The 16,073-nt window shown below is 47.2% G+C and overlaps 5 protein-coding genes across 5 annotated transcripts; 4 read left to right on the plus strand and 1 right to left on the minus strand.

Annotated features, from left to right (window-relative positions):
* Positions 1-862: 862 nt before the first annotated feature.
* CCM_08461 (FAD binding domain protein) lies at positions 863-2,436 on the plus strand (the record flags this gene model as incomplete). Its single annotated transcript, XM_006673599.1, has 2 exons — positions 863-943; positions 997-2,436. 2 exons carry the CDS (start codon positions 863-865, stop codon positions 2,434-2,436), a joined length of 1,521 nt encoding a protein of 506 aa, XP_006673662.1.
* An 837-nt stretch (positions 2,437-3,273) lies between these two features.
* On the plus strand, positions 3,274-4,183 carry CCM_08462 (Methyltransferase type 11; the record flags this gene model as incomplete). Its single annotated transcript, XM_006673600.1, has 2 exons — positions 3,274-3,831; positions 3,887-4,183. 2 exons carry the CDS (start codon positions 3,274-3,276, stop codon positions 4,181-4,183), a joined length of 855 nt encoding a protein of 284 aa, XP_006673663.1.
* Positions 4,184-5,144: 961 nt separating this feature from the next.
* On the plus strand, positions 5,145-7,548 carry CCM_08463 (actin polymerization protein Bzz1, putative; the record flags this gene model as incomplete). The annotated part of the gene is made up of 4 exons (XM_006673601.1): positions 5,145-5,189; positions 5,300-5,511; positions 5,585-7,119; positions 7,175-7,548. The coding sequence occupies 4 exons, from the start codon at positions 5,145-5,147 to the stop codon at positions 7,546-7,548; spliced, it is 2,166 nt and encodes a 721-aa protein (XP_006673664.1).
* A 1,383-nt stretch (positions 7,549-8,931) lies between these two features.
* On the minus strand, positions 8,932-10,083 carry CCM_08464 (C2H2 transcription factor; the record flags this gene model as incomplete). The annotated part of the gene is made up of 2 exons (XM_006673602.1): positions 8,932-9,514; positions 9,596-10,083. 2 exons carry the CDS (start codon positions 10,081-10,083, stop codon positions 8,932-8,934), a joined length of 1,071 nt encoding a protein of 356 aa, XP_006673665.1.
* A 511-nt stretch (positions 10,084-10,594) lies between these two features.
* On the plus strand, positions 10,595-10,897 carry CCM_08465 (uncharacterized protein; the record flags this gene model as incomplete). The annotated part of the gene is made up of 1 exon (XM_006673603.1): positions 10,595-10,897. The coding sequence occupies one exon, from the start codon at positions 10,595-10,597 to the stop codon at positions 10,895-10,897; it is 303 nt and encodes a 100-aa protein (XP_006673666.1).
* Between the last annotated feature and the right edge of the window lie 5,176 nt (positions 10,898-16,073).

A 16,073-nucleotide genomic window follows, 5' to 3' on the forward strand; every position in this document is an offset into this window, starting at 1 on the left:
CAAGAGAAACGTGATGAAGCAAGCGTCGCATTTATCCGGATGTCCGTAACCACCAGTGGAATTGAGAAAGGCAGGCAGAAAGAAGATTCTCGGTAGGCCGGGCGGGCTCTGATTTATTGGAGCCGGTGGATGTCCAGGGGGTTCGGCGCAAGCTGGATAGCTAGGTAGGTTTCTGGTTCATCGACGGCAATTACAAGGAATTAGTTATTACTCGGTGGAGTGGAGAGCGGGATAGCGAAGTGATACTGGTACAAGATATGAGAGAAAACTCAAGATTTTGAAAGTCTGCTGGTTGAAAGACGAATTGAGCAGCTGCTCAAAGCTGTTGCCAAAGTCTCGAGAGCGAGTTGTCAACTTGTTTACTAAGAATTTAGTGCATGATCGAGCGCCACTAGTTAGTACTAATAGTTAGCTTCGGCAGTGATGATCTGCCCCGGGTTATGCAAGTTTTTCGCCCCAACCTTGAATATGTACTGCCAATAACCAATATGTATATCCACGCATCGTGCAAGCAGGGGGATCGGACAAGTCCTACCGCATCGACGCAACCTGAGGATGCAGCGCCTTTTACAAGCTGTCAATACTTGGCCCGGTCGTATCCCGCGGAGATGCCACATCGCCCCTTCTTGACCGGTCTCCTCCTGCATGGGCTGCCGGCCTGGCGCATCGCCTCGATTACCTCTCAACGGGCACGATCCGGAGCCCAATCTAAAGCGGCCCTGCCTTATATGTAACCCCTTTATTATATGTAATGGAAATGTCTCGCCCGTCATAAAACATAGCCGGTGCTGAGGGGATCGGACAGTCTCCCAATTGCCAGGTTCCTGAACATCTCGCCGACCATTCCACCATCTTGTACAATATGCGTCCACCGCTCACATTGGGGGTTGTCGCCGCCCTACTCACTCCAGCGGCATCCACCACCAGCAACATCCTCGATGCCGTACGTTCAACACCCCCCCTCTCACTGGTACCACGTCTTCTAACCCAACCCAGTGCGCCACGCTCGCCGCTTCGCTCGGCGACGGCGTCGCCTTCCCCAACTCGACGTCGTACCTCGGCGGCCTGTCCTACTGGTCCGCGCGCCAGAGCGCCCAGCGGCCCTATTGCCTCGTCTCGCCCTCGTCCGCGGCCGAGGTCGCCGTCGTGCTCACCACGCTCATCCGCGCCGGCGCCCCGTTCACCGTCCGCGCCGGCGGCCACACGGCACACGCCAACGGCTCCAACACGGACGACGGCGTCACCGTGTCCCTCGCGCGGCTGCGCACCCTGCGCCTCGCCCCCGACCACACCTCCGTCGCCGTCGGCGCCGGCCTCCGCTGGGGCGACGTCTCGGCCGCCCTGGACCCCCACGCCCGCGCCGTGCTCGGCGGCCGCGACGCCGACGTCGGCGTCGCCGGCCTGCTCCTCGGCGGCGGCTTCTCCTTCTTCTCCGGCCGCCACGGCTGGGCCTGCGACAACGTGCTCGGCATGGAGGTCGTGCTGGCGTCGGGGGCGGTCGTGTACGCCAACGCGAGCCAGCACCGGGACTTGTTTCGCGCCCTGAAGGGCGGCGGCGGCTCCAGCTTCGGCATCGTTACGAGGTTTGACCTCGCCACGATTCAGCAGGGCGACTTGTGGACGCGCACCGTCATCTTTGACGGCCGCGCGGACGAGGCCATTGCCGAGGCCGCGACGACGCTTTTCACAGACGGCATGGAGGAGGACCCGGACGCCCATGCGTACTTCGTGCGTATGCACCAGCCCGCCTACGGCGGCTTCACAAACCTCGCGAGCTTCTTCCACGCAACGCCGCCGCCGCGGCTCAGCGCGTCGACGTACGCCACGCCGCCTGCCTTTTCCGCCTTTGACGCTATCCCCGGCGTGCTCGCCAACACGAGCATGGTCGGCAACCTCAGCGCCATCTCCGCGACCATCTCGAGCGCCTACGGACAGCGCCAGGCGTGGTCCAACATTGCCTTTGCGGCCGGCTCTCCGGCCGCCATCACCGAGCTGCTCGCGCTGTGGGACGCCGCCGTGCTGGCCATTGTCCCGCAGGCGGCCGCGCGCGGCGCCGTCTACGCACCGTTCGCCATCTACCAGGCCGTCTCGCGCAGCCACCTGCGGGCGTCGCGCGCGCGCGGCGGCAACGCCATGGGGCTCTCGCCGGAGACGGGGCCGCTGGTCGTGATGCACTTCCTGACCGGCTGGTCCGACGAGGCACTCGACGCGGCCGTCCTGGACGGCACGCGGGCGCTGGTCGGCGCGGCTGAGGACAGGATGAGGGCGCGCGGCGCGGACCGCGCGTTTGTGTACATGAACTACGGCGGCCAGTGGCAGGATGTGCTGCAGCGGTACGGCCTGCCGAGCTATGCTGCGCTGCTCACGACGTCGCTGCGGTATGATCCGCGGCAAGACTTGCGGCGGCTGTGGAGGGGGTACTTTAAGCTCTACTGATGGAGCATTTCGATAGTTGTATGGAATCTAGGCATAAAAAAAACACAGCTGCGAAACTGGCTGGCATTTCGCATTCTTGATTCTGTTGTTGAGGAGCTTGCTTGTACATAGTAACTGGCGCCTGGGTCAACCTGGCCCAGGAAGGCATGGGAGACGACAGCAGGACCTTTATTCTCACTCAGCATCTGCAGCTTCACAGCATTCGTGTATATTAAAACTGCATTTATAACAAAATATTGACCTTTTCATGGTGTAGTTGGAGCAAGCACATAACAGCTTGTAACCGATGTAATAGTCTAGAAAAGACTTTGACGAATTAGTATGTCTCTGTATGTATATTATTTACTTTTTAGTGTATTATATTTTCATAAGTGATCATTTTATAGCAAGTGTAGCCAACTCTAGTATTTTTTGAGGGGTTTCGTTAATCACAAGTTATCGTAAAGGGATAGTAAAAGTTGTAAGGTTGCGTCTTATCTTATAGGCTAAGTGAGACTATCCGTATTCTAGACTACATATTTGAGTGTCAGCTGGAATTGATAAGCCTTCTTTCTTCCTTCAAGCTAGCCTCACCCACGGGGAAAGTCGGCACATCTATTTCTCCTCGGCAGGGACAATGACGCCCGGTGAACATGCGTGATTATTCCTCCACAAATCAAAGTAGGCAAATGCGCGGACGCGCACGGCACAATTGCCATCGCCCGGTCACAGTGAGTTACTTAAAGATGGCTCCTAGTTGAGGACTTGCCATAAAAGGCTCTTGACCTGCGACTACCTATTCCTGGCCTCTAGGCTACTGCTCCTTCACCGTTCAAAACCCAATCACTTGCAATCATCATGGCTACGGCGACAGACAGCGTCGCGCAGCTCTACAGCACCATCGCCACCTCCGAAGCCACACGCCTGGCCTTGCACCCCATGGAGCGCGAAATCACCCTCCGCACTATCCGCGCGCACCTCCCGGCCGCGTCCGCTGTCGCCGACGTGGGCGGTGGCCCGGGCAAGCTCGCCTTTGCGCTCGCCGACGACGGCCACGCCGTGGACCTCGTGGACCTGACGCCCGCGCTCGTCGCCCTGGCCCAGCAGGAGCAGGACGCGCGCCGTGCCTCGGGCCAGACCGACCACCTGCTGCGGAGCCTGTCCGTGGGCAATGCCCTGCACGTGTCGGCGCTCCTCCCGGCGGCCTCGTACGACGGCGTGCTGCTTCTCGGGCCGCTGTACCACCTCGTTGAGGAGTCGGAGCGCGTCGCGGCGGTGGCGCAGGCGCTGCAGCTGGCCCGGCCGGGTACGGGGGTGGTGTTTTGCGCGTTTGTTAGTGTGGCGGCGCATCTGAGGGACATTGCCGTCCGGGACCCGGCCAAGCTGGTTCGCGCGGGGGGCTTTTACAAAAACTATGTAAGGCGCGAGTTCCATGTTTGTTGGCGTACTTGAGACTGATGAGAACGGGCAGCTACGTAGTGGCAGATATGACGCTTTCAAGGAATCGCTCGGGATTGCGGTGCAGGGCTACCACACTTGCGCTGCCGACACACGCGCGTTCCTGGAGAAGCACTTTACGAAGGAGGCGGAGCTTGTTGAACTACGCTCGACAGAAGGGATTCTCGGCGGCGGACTGGATGCCAAGCTTGAGGATGCTGGGCCTGAGGTCGTCCAGGCATGGGCCAGTCTCATGTACGACGAGTACTCGGCAAAGGAAGAGTATCTAGGCTGCGCCGACCATCTTATTGCTGTTCTTCGTAGGAAGTAGTTGGACGTACTATTGAATCCGAAAATAGTGCTTTGACCGTGTATGTTTGATCATCTATTTTAATACTGTGTGTATGTAACTGGACGGTCCTTGCATGCACGTACAAAGGATAGAACAAAGAAATGAGGAACAGATTAAGACTGACGAGACTGATATGAATGTAATAAATACATAATGAGAACGATAAGAATAATGATAAGATTAAGAATAATAAATGTATATCAAGGTACAGATGTTGACTAGGTAGGCAATTACACGCTGCTGTCAGTACCCTGATATAAGACCTGTCGCCGCTGTCGGCCGCTGTATTTTAGCGCGGGGCGCTACAGCCTGCCTGTACCTTTTAGTACTGTAGCTGTGCCACCTGGATACCTGGATACGAGTACCTAAACAGTGAGTTATGCCAAGGCCTCAATGTAGGCGTCAAGTATTTTCAAGTTCTTTCTAGGCACAATAGCTCTCGTGATATTCTGCGGTCTCGGTTGAATGAAAATGCCCAAATCCGATAAGTATCCTGGGCTTGGATGCTTGGCTGCTTGGCTGCTTGGCAGTGAGCAATGGTCGCTGGAGCGGTCCCTATTGGCGCCAAATAGAGGCCTCAAGGGCAGCCAAGAAAGTCCGTCAGCGCCTGCCTGTCTAGTGTTACTCCGTACTAACTAACTCGTACCCTCGCTCGACTGCGCCTCATGTAAGCCTCACCTCACAGAGCCACCACATCCCACCCCCTCCAACGCCTCCAACGCCAACTTTACATACGCAGCCTCCACGAAGCACTTCCCGTGGCGAGCAACGTTGCCATTGCCGCCCGCCCACTCGCTCACTTCCCACCCGTGCTACTACAGCTTCTCATATCACTAAACAGTACTTCTTGCGCTCAGTTTGCTCTCGCGACATCTGCATGCGCCTACCAATCTAGCACATTCGCACGCCGCGAGCCACTCTTCCTACGTCACCCTGCAACATGGCCGAAGTCGAGGCTATGCCGACCTTTGGCACCGAGCTCAAGGTGAGCGCCCCCTCTGTTCGATTTGAATCATCACAACCCTTCGTCAATACGAGAGACCACCTCTCGACGTCGCCGACACTACAACATACGGATACTAACCCCCCCACTAGGACGGATTCAAAGGCGCAAACATTTGGGTTGGCCACGGGATCGGCTGGCTCGAAGACATTCAGCAATTCTACCGCGAGCGCGCCGCCATCGAAAAGGAATACAGCGCCAAGCTCGCCACGCTCGCCAAAAAGTACTTTGAGAAGAAGAACAAGAAAACATCTCAGCTGAGTGTTGGCGAGACACCTAGCATGACGCCAGGCTCTCTCGAAAGGTAACTGATGAGCTCTGTCGCATCCGCCCCGACGTCAAACGGCCCTGATACTAAAACTACGCGTCTTCCACAGCGCATCTGTCACGACCTGGGCCACCCAGTTGACCACCGTCGAATCCCGAGCTGCCGAGCACGACACCTACGCCAACAACCTCATTTCCCAAGTCGCCGAGCCGCTCAAGTACTACGGTGCGCGCTTCGAAGAGCTGCGCAAACGACATTCCGACTATGCCGACCACCTCACTGCTGAGCGCGATGCCTCTTATGACCACCTGCGCAAAATCAAGGGCAAGTACGACACTACCTGCCAAGAGCTCGAGGCTCGCCGCAAAAAGTCCGAGTCCAGCTACGACAAGGCCAAGGCCCAGAGCGCCTACCACCAGCAAATGATCGAAATGAACAACTCCAAGAACACATACCTCATCACCATCAACGTCACGAACAAGCAAAAAGAACTGTACTACCATGAATATATCCCCGAAGTCATGGACAGCGTACAGGACCTCAACGAATTTCGTATTCTCAAGCTCAATGGGTTGTGGTCGGTTGCAAGCCAGCTCGAGGAGGGTCTCATGAAGCAAAGCGCTCAGTTGATGCAGGGCCTCACCCAGCAAATTGCCAGAAACCAACCCCATCTCGACTCCATGATGTACATGCGGCACAACCTCGGTGGATTTCAAGAACCTGCCAACAATACCTTTGAAGCCAGCCCCCTCTGGCACGACGATAATCTCATGGTTGTAGACGAGCCGGCAAAGGTGTACCTGCGCAATGTGCTCAGCAAGTCTAAATCACAGCTCGGAGAGCTACGACGTGAAGTGGATCGGAAACGGCGTGATGTTGAATCCGTCAAGAACTTGAAGCAAAAAGTACGCAACGGTACGGAAAAAAAAGACGAGGTCGAGGTAGTCAATCAACTGTTTGCACTTCAACAAGATTTACACAGCGTCAACCGCAAGCGAATAACGGCAGAAGTCGAGACAACAACCATCACGGCTGCCGTTGGTGATGTAACGTTGGGCGCAAACAATCACAATTTCAAGAGTCAGACTTTCAAGATACCCACCAACTGCGATCTTTGCGGCGAGCGCATATGGGGACTCAGCGCCAAGGGTTTCGACTGCCGAGACTGTGGCTACACTTGTCACAGCAAATGTGAAATGAAGGTACCTGCCGACTGCCCCGGTGAACAGAGCAAAGAGGACAAGAAGAAGCTCAAGGCTGAACGCCAAGACTCAGCAAATAAATTTTTGACACCAACTACCGCGGCCCCTACACACGTGGCTGAATTACCGGATCTCAGCAGATCTAACACCATGAATTCACTGAGCTCCCGCTCAGCGCGCCGGTCGTTTTCAGGATCAGGACTCGAAGCGCCCGCCGAAAACGAGCAGCCGAGGAGACCTAGTCCGTCTCCGAATCCGACCGGCGGGCGAAGGAACAGGGTCGTGGCACCGCCACCCGCAGCATACATTACAGACTCTACCGGCCATGCCAATGGTGGAAGCCAAGAGAGGAAGGGCAAGATTCTCTACCCATTCGATGCTAGTGGCGATGAAGAAATTTCCGTACAAGAAGGGAGAGAAGTTGTGCTAGTCGAACCAGACGGTGAGCTGATTGTATTAATGACTTATCTGCCCTCCAAACTAATCTCAACTCTTAGATGGGTCTGGCTGGGTAAAGGTTAGAGCTGGCAATAGGGAAGGAATCATTCCCGCCACCTATGTTGAATTCAGCAGCGTCGTTCCTGCCGCCCCGGCACGCCCGTCATCGACATACTCGAACTCGACGACGTCCTCGGTAGCGCCCTCCACGGCCAAGAAGAAGGGCCCCGCCGTCGCGCCTAGGCGAGGCGCCAAGAAGCTCAAGTACGTCGAGGCGCTCTACGATTACGTGGCGCAGACCGAGACCGAGCACTCGATGAACCAGGGTGAGCGCTTCGTGCTTGTCAAAGAGGACCCCGGCGACGGCTGGGCCGAGGTGGAAAAGGCGGGCGTGACAGGCAGCGTGCCCGCAAGCTACATCCAGGCCGTCTAGGTGACGCGGCATGCCGTCGTGGATCCGCAGCGACGGCGCACCTGTCAAAGTCTGTCATCCTATGGGGCTTCTTCTTGAATCGCTGGTGGTAGTGATTGTGCGTGTACATACAGAGGGGGGTGCAGGGGAAAAGAGACCAAAAAGCTAACACTAAGTTGGGGTTTTCTTAGTTCTTTTGTTTACACGGGGCCGGGGGTCAGGCATTCTACGGGAAAAGACGGGGAGCATTGCATATATATTGTCGTTTTTGAGTTATTCTTCTTCTTGTCCGCCTGTTGGATTACCTTCATAGCTGGTCAAAAGTAATAGCATGCATTTTTTACAATCTGACATTGTTTTTGCGTGAGGCTCTCGGAAACTATACCAACGCCCTTTTGAACATTGTTTTAGTAAGAAGAAAAAGACGGATGTGCCAAGATAAGAGGAGTCTGTTCTGTTCGCGGCTTCGGTGCCACAGATCTAAAAATATAGGAGCGAATAAGACAAGCTAAATATGTGCAAATAGGACCAAACATGATTAAGTCCCCGATCCTGTCCCTGCCATGTATCGAGGGGTATATCTATCGCTTCTTCTTCCGCCGGCTCGTTCACAAAGGAACCGTTCAAGTGTTGTCATCTGCTCATAGCGCTCTATCCGTGTAATAAACAACCGAGAAAAGACCCCCAATTTTTCCTTCTTTCCTCCCATTCCTTTGCCGTGCGAAAAAGAAGATATCTATTATTAAAACAAATGTGTACAACTTTTTGTCCATTCGCTAGTTGTGACGAAGAAGGTGCCCCCTCCCCCCAAAAGAGCAAACAGGAAATGCATGAAATGTAAGAAGAAAAGCCAAAGTGATTGAACTGGTGAAATTGGTGCCAAAGAAGAGGATGAGTGTGGCCGCCTTCATTCCCCAGTCTGCACCCCATCAAATACAAAAAAAAGCAAATCGAAAAAAAGGGGAGATGATAGTTAAAAAGTACATTTTCCAGCACAAAAAGTGGGAAAAGGGGGTTTGTTGCCGGTAAAGCGAAAAAGGGTTCCAAGTTCCGCCGCCATGGAAAGCAAAGGCCAAGCTTTCAGCTGGCCGAAAGAAATCGAGCAAGCGAAAAAGGGCTTGCAGCCAAATAGGGGTGAGTGGAATGAAAATATTGCCCTGCGCATGTGATGAGAACTCATATCCCGAGGCCCGAAGAAAATATCGTTACAGTTGTGAAGAAGGGGAAAAATCCGCAAAAAGAGGAGAGTGTAAAACCGAGTCTATAGCCGCTGAAATGCTGTCTTCGTAAAAAAAGAGGAGGAGGGTATGGTTGGTTTGCGTGAGATTCGTAATAGTGAGTACATTTTTTTTTTCGGTTTGATGGGGTGTTTGGTCGCAGTCGACCTCATCGTTGGATTTCGCTTTAGATCATTTGCGCCGTCGGCGCGCCGAGGCTGTGCCCGCCGAGGCTGTGTCCGAGACGGAGCGCGTCCTGCAGTTCGGCTATTTGCGCCATCATGGCGAGCGAGTGCTGCCCCTGCTGCTCCATGTCGAGCTTGAGCTTTTCATTCTCCATTCGCACGCGCTTGATCTCGTCGCGGAGCTCCGCGACCTCGTCGACAGCCAGCGCACTGGTGCCGGTCGCGGACCCGCTAGACCGACGCTTGCGCTTCATACCTGAACGCTCGCTGTCGTTGCCGCCGTCCGGAGACGACACAGCCGCGGCCGACTCAGCAGCGGCGGCGGCGGACGGCGAGGCGCCGCCCTCGGGGCTCGTGTGCACGCGGCGGAGATGCTCGTTCAGGTTCTCCTGGCGGGAGAAGCCCTTGCCGGTGTGGCGCTTGCAGTTGGGGTGCGGGCAGTTGACCGTGTTCTTGGGCCCGCCGTGCTTGTTGTGCACCTCGCGCTCGTGGCGGAGGAGACCGCCCGAGTAGGTGAAGCCGGGTAGGTTCTCGCAGCCATCGGCCGGGCAGCGATAGGGGCGTTCGTGCTTGTCCATGTGCTTACTGTGAGGGGGGAAAAAGTTAGCTTGTATGCGCGCGCGCAAAACCAACCAAAATAGTCGGAGCATGGGAGGGATTGCTTACTTCCACTCGCACCTGCGCAAGAATGTGCGAACGTCCTCCTTGCAGTCCTCGAGCGGGCAGTGAAACCGCCCATCCGCTTGCTTGTTGACGGCGCGGGACGGTTTTGGGATCGGTTTTACGCGCGACGACGACGGGAGCGACTCCAACCCGGGCGACGGATCTTTGCTGTCGGGCAGCGGCGGTGACATGTCGGCGGCGGACATGGCCACGCCGAGCGGGGACGGAAAATCGGTAGCGCTGAGATCGATGCGGGTGACGTCGTCGGAGCCGACGCCACCGGACGGATCGTGCAGCATGTTGCGCTCGTCGAGGACATGGCGGTCGTCGTCGTCGTCTTGGAGTAGGCCGGCGTCGGCCGTGTAGTGGCTGAGGTGCTCGGCCACGTCGGAATCGGTAAAGCGTTGGTCGGCGCCGTGGTCGTGCTCGTCGCCGATCGGGGGGTACGCCCCCTCATGAATAAAGGACCGGGGCTCGTATGCGACACTCATGATGGCCCGGACAAGGTGTGACTGCGCAACGTGCGCTATGAGTTTCGTATGATGGGCGCGAAAAGATGCCGGTCGATCTCGGGTCGCAGAGGGCGAACAACGTTTTGTTGGGCAACCAGGCCGTGGGAATTTGGCGCACAATAGAAGAGGAATGAGAGGCGCGCAAAGGGCGGGTATTGTATGGTACAGACGCGAAAGAGTCGCCTTGATAGACGCTGGCTTGGTGTAAGCGGCGTCGAAGGGTATGGTCGATGTGGATTTAGAATCGCGACAGGCGTGGCCTGAAAATTCTGGTTCAAAGGGAGATCCCAAGGCAAACAACGTGTGGATCGGTGGCGATTAGTCAGGACTGGCACGTGACTGCATTAGTCAGGAATGTTTCAAGGTTGTGGGTTCTAAACGCTTTCAAGATGCTTCTGGTGCTTCCTTTCTTTGTTGCTTGCCCCGACTCTTTCCAAAAAGAGGAAAATTCCTCGCCTTTATCAACGCGCAGGCTAGGCATCTATCGGCCATGACTGTATTCTTGCCGACGCGCCTTTTACGCCCAAATGAGTCCCGGGATGTTGGTGACTCATTGGTTTCTAGTCTCGTGCAAAAGGCGGCGAATCGAGTGGGGGGCAAGGCTGTAACGTGCAAAAGCACCAATAGCCATCCGGTTCACCCCTACAAGAATGCCTTTGGCGCTTCTCGTTGGCTGGGGTTCCTCAAGGCAACGCTCGCATCGACCATCCTATTTGACAATAATGAAGAGTCTTACTGCAACAAAAAGCGGCTGCAGCCTTGTTCCATGCTGTCTCTCAGCCTTGCCTTGTAACTCTCTCCTCTATTAAATTCCTTATTAGTAGGGCTGTTAGTGCCCTGCGCAAGATATCACCTTACGCTTAATAAGCTTTAAAACCCCCTTTTCTAGCTATGTAGGCTAACGCTATAGGCGTACTGCCAGTCCCTCAACTAACGGAGCCTATCCCCTCTTAAACGATAGACTATTCAACCCTCTAGCTAAGTTAAGGAGACCTTAACTCCCTCTAGAAAGAATATAGTTTAGCCTCTAATAAGAGAGCCTATTCTAAAGATAACCCTTAAGGACAAAGAGCTTAAGATAATAATAATAACTATAGACCTATACTAAAGCTTATCTCTATTAACCCTACTACCTACTTTACTATACTAATTAAGGCTACCTTTAATTAGGCCTTTTATATATACTAATCTCTTTTTAAAGTTAGAAAGGTCCTAGCTACTACCCTAGACACGTCTCTAAGCTAGTTTAATAAGCTAGAAGATACTAAAGTAGTATAGAGATATTAAGATATTATTAGTTTAGCTATTAAGAAGGTTATTAACCTAGGAAAATATAATAAACCTATACTTACTATAGGTTTAGTTAGAACCACGAATCCCCTAGTATCTTATAGAGATATAGCTACTAGAGGAGCCCTAGAACCACCTAGCTCTAGCTATGGATATTAACAATAGACTAAGCCTAGAAACTTATAGAAGGATATTCTAGTCGCTAGAAAGGGATAGACTAGCCTATAAAGTAGAATATAGGGAGCTTATTAGCTAGATAAATAAATCCTTATTAGAATCCTAAGGGAGTCTAAGGCATAAATAATTAATCTCTACTATATCTATTAAAAGATTATAAAGGTATATTAGATTAAGGTTAAGGATATTAGCTAGATTTCTTAGATACCTTCTAGAATTACTATTACCCTTAGAAACTAATAAGTTAGTATAGCTATACTTAATTATAACCCTTAGCTATCTAAATTACTTAATATAACTTATATTAAGAAATCTAAATCTTAAACTATATATACGCTTAAATCTATCCTACGCTATATTACTAACTAGATAGGTACCCTAGTTGCTACTACCCTCCTTATTAAGGATGTGATTAAGACTACTATAGGAGTTACCTTAAAACAGTTCTAACCTACACTTACTATAGAGAGGTAGGACTACTAGATAATTATTATTAAATTTACTAAAGAGGTATTACCCTTCTAAGTCTTTAATAGCTAACTAGTAAGGTTAATAAAATCACTTATTAAGCTCTATCTATATAAAGTATACTAGTAATAACATAACCTATAAGTATGCCTAGCCTAAAAGATCTACTCTAACTATAGTAAAGCTAGATATAATAGCCTTTAGTATAAGATAACCCCCTAGTATACTAACTATTATAGCTTTTACCTAGTAGCTAATAGCTCCTACCCTACTAAGCCTAAGGTTAATAAAGGCAGTAGCCTTAATAAGCCTATAAAAGCATAGCTAAAAGTTATATAATAAAAAGGATTAGCTATATATAAAGCTATACTCCTAAGAAACGCAATATAATCTTAGTATACCTAATAACTAACCCCTCCCTAACTAATAAACAATATATCTACACCTTCTAGTAAGGCGGACTATAATATAGGTAGCAACCCTATAGAATAAGCTAAAGATATTACTACCCCTAAAGAGCCTATATAGATTATAAGTATTAGAGATAACTAGGCTATAGGTTAGATTAGCAATATAGTAGAAATTATCTTTATAAGTAAAGGAGGACTATCCTTTAATATTAAGATGTTATTATCCTCTATAGATATAGAAACCCTTATACCTATACCTACCTAAAAGAGTAAATATAGTTAGTTAGCTATAGAAAAAGCCTTAAAATCTTCTTAATAATAGGATACCTAACTATCTTTTAAGTTAATATTACTAAAGCTATTAGTATATATAACTATATGCTAGTACTTACTAGTAAAGTTAAAGCTAATATTATACTCCTATAGGAGCTATAGTTCTTAAAAAATTAGAAGATAGTAATATATAGAGATTATATCTATATTACCCCTATCTAATAATAGTTAGCCTCTAAAGGAATTAATACCTAGCTAAGGGTTCTTACCTATATCTTAAGGTAACTCTATTAACTAGTAGTCTAGTAGCTCCTAGGCCCCCCCTATTAAAATATAGTTAGTATAACTATCTTAGGATACTATTTTCTTAATATATATTATAATAATAATAAACTATATATTATTAAAGCCCTTAAGAGATAGACTATACTAGATAAGATACTTATTATAGGGGACTTTAATATATACTACTATAAATAATAGCTAGGTATAATTATAAGTATAAGAATAGCTAACCTAGTAGGCTAGTTCTTTAAATAAAATCTTTAAGTATTAAACTCTAATAGTACCTCTATATATAATATTAATAATATACTAGACCTAGCAGTATTAAATATCCCTCTTATATATATATATATTACTCCCTACCTATATACCTTATTAGACTACTTAACCTTAATTATAGTAATCTTAAATATAGTATTACCTATAAAGCTAGCTAATAGACCTTGCCTTTAGGAAGAATAGGTCTTAAAATTTATTAAATACCTTAAAAGTAATACCTAGATATTATATAATAAGGACTATAATTCTATATAAGGCCTTAAGGCCTTAGTAATTAACCTAGTAGAAGCCCTTAACTTAGCGCTAAAGTCCTATAGAATAGTACTAATATAAGAAAAGAAGGGGGTGTTATAGTAAAATAAAGAATACTAGAACTTATACTACTAAATAGTAAGAGAAGTATAAAGGAATACTATAGCGGTAAGTAGCTTAAAGAAAGAGTTTTAAAGGATAGTTTAGAAGGTAAAGAGGAGCTTTAATAAGAAACTAGTAGAGAGTATTAATAAAGATAAAACGCTCTATAAGGTAATAAACTAGTATAAAACGACGTCCTAGTTCTAGACCCTCCTAATTAAATATAAGGGTATGGTGTATATAGAGTTAGTAGAAAGAGTAGAATGCTTATAGAAGGTACTACTAGAGAGAAGAACCTAGGAAGAGGACTTTCTAAAGAACGTGCTAACCTATATAAGATAAGTAATCCCTTAGAAAGATAATATCTCTATAGAGGAGATATAGGATACCCTAATCTCTACTAGTAATACCTTACTAGGGGTAGATGGAATTATAGTAAAGCTATTATAAGCCGCCTAGCTAGTAATATAAGAGCCTATAGTTAGACTCTTCTAAGGCTACCTTTTAGTTAGCTACTACCTAACTATCTTTTAATAAGCTAATATAGTTATAATCTTAAAACTAGATAAGGATAATAGGCTAGTTAAAGGCTAGTAACTAATCTCTCTCCTCTTATACCTTAGAAAAGGTATTAAATAACTACTAGCTAGGTAGATTACCTAAGCCTACTTATAGTATAGGATTCTACCCCTAACTATTATAAGAGTACTCCTAAAAAGATCTTTAACTAATATTATTAGTATACTAATATATAATATTAAACTTACCTTAATAGCCTATAAGGATACTATCTTCTTTACCTTTAATATATAGGGGGCTTTTAATATAGTATAACTATACTAACTTCTCCTTACCCTCTAATAATAAGGCTAGATAGCTAATATTATTATATAGATAGGCTCTTTCCTTATAAGTAAGAAGGTATAGATCTAAATTAATAACTACTAAGGAAATATAGTTAAACTAGTCTATAGTCTCCTATAGGGCTTACCTATCTTACTAATACTCTTCCTTCTTAGTATAGGATACCTATATAAAGGGGCCTATTAGTATAGCTATACTAATAATAGGGGTACTTTAGTAATAGGTTAAGATTAATAAGACTTAATTACTAGAGCCTAAGAGAAGCTTAACTAAGTAATTAAGGTTACTAGAAATAGTAGGGTAACTCTAGACCCTATTAAAATAGAAGCTATCCTCTTCTCCTATAAGAGAGATAAGTATATAGATACCCTATACTATAGGGACCTTATAATACCTATTAAGAAGAGTATAAAGTAGTTAGGTATATACCTAGACTCTATACTCTTATTTAAGACCTATATTAAAGAATAGATAAAGAAGGTAAGGACTTTTACTAGATATATTAAGGGACTTAGCTAGGTACTTTAGGGTGTTACCTTTATTTTTACTAAGAAAGCCCTCTATACTATAGTACTATTAAAACTCCTTTTTAAGGTAAAACTTTAGTATATAGGTAGTATAAAGCCCTCCTATAAGAAGAACTAAGATAAGACCTTTAAGTAGGTTAAGATAGGACTCTTTAAGTAGCTAGATAAGATATAAAAATATATAATATTTAGTATTTAAAGTATTATCTTAATATAGAAGATTATACTAATTACTACCCTTTAATAGGAGTTAAGTACCTTACTAATCTACTTACTCTTTAATAGGATAAGAGATTAATATATACTATAGCTCTAGTTGCTTAATAAGAAGTACCTATTAGTATATAGGATTAAAGGTTTTAAGAATAGAAATAGAGTAATAGGCCCCTAGAAGTAATAACAACTAACTATAGTAGTTAGTACTTATAAGAGTATCCTAGTATTTAAATGCCTATTACTCTAACTACTAGTATACCTCCTAAAGGAAGTATATTAGGATAAGGCTATAAAAATAAACCTCTTCTAGTAATAGCTTAAGATAAAGATAAACTACTATTTTACTACCTTTTTAAATAGCTTAATAGATATAAAGGGTAATATAGGTATAAGCTATATCCTTTTCTAAGGAAAAACCTACCTTATCTATAGGGGTAAAAAACTAATACCCCTTAATAAGGTCTTTAATATAGAGATAGAAGGAGCTTAGTATAGACTCTAAGCTATTATCTAATACCTAATACTATAGATTAAAGAAATTATAGTCTACCTAGATAATATAGTAATAATAGTAAGCCTAAGAGGAGGTATCTTAGTATCCTTATATAGCTTAATTATAGAGTTCTAAATACTAATAAGGTCCTTTAGTACTTATATTAATATTTAATAGGTCCTAAGATACTAAAGAACTACTAGTAATAAGATTACTAACTATCTTATAAAAGAAGGCTTAGCTATAAAGCCACTAATAAATAACCTAACCCCTATATAAAGCTATATTAAGAGGGTATTTATAGATAATACTACTAAGAGGCTTAATTCCTAA

The sequence above is a fragment of the Cordyceps militaris genome (assembly GCF_000225605.1).
Source record: "Cordyceps militaris CM01 unplaced genomic scaffold CCM_S00007, whole genome shotgun sequence".
Lineage (NCBI taxonomy): Eukaryota > Fungi > Ascomycota > Sordariomycetes > Hypocreales > Cordycipitaceae > Cordyceps > Cordyceps militaris.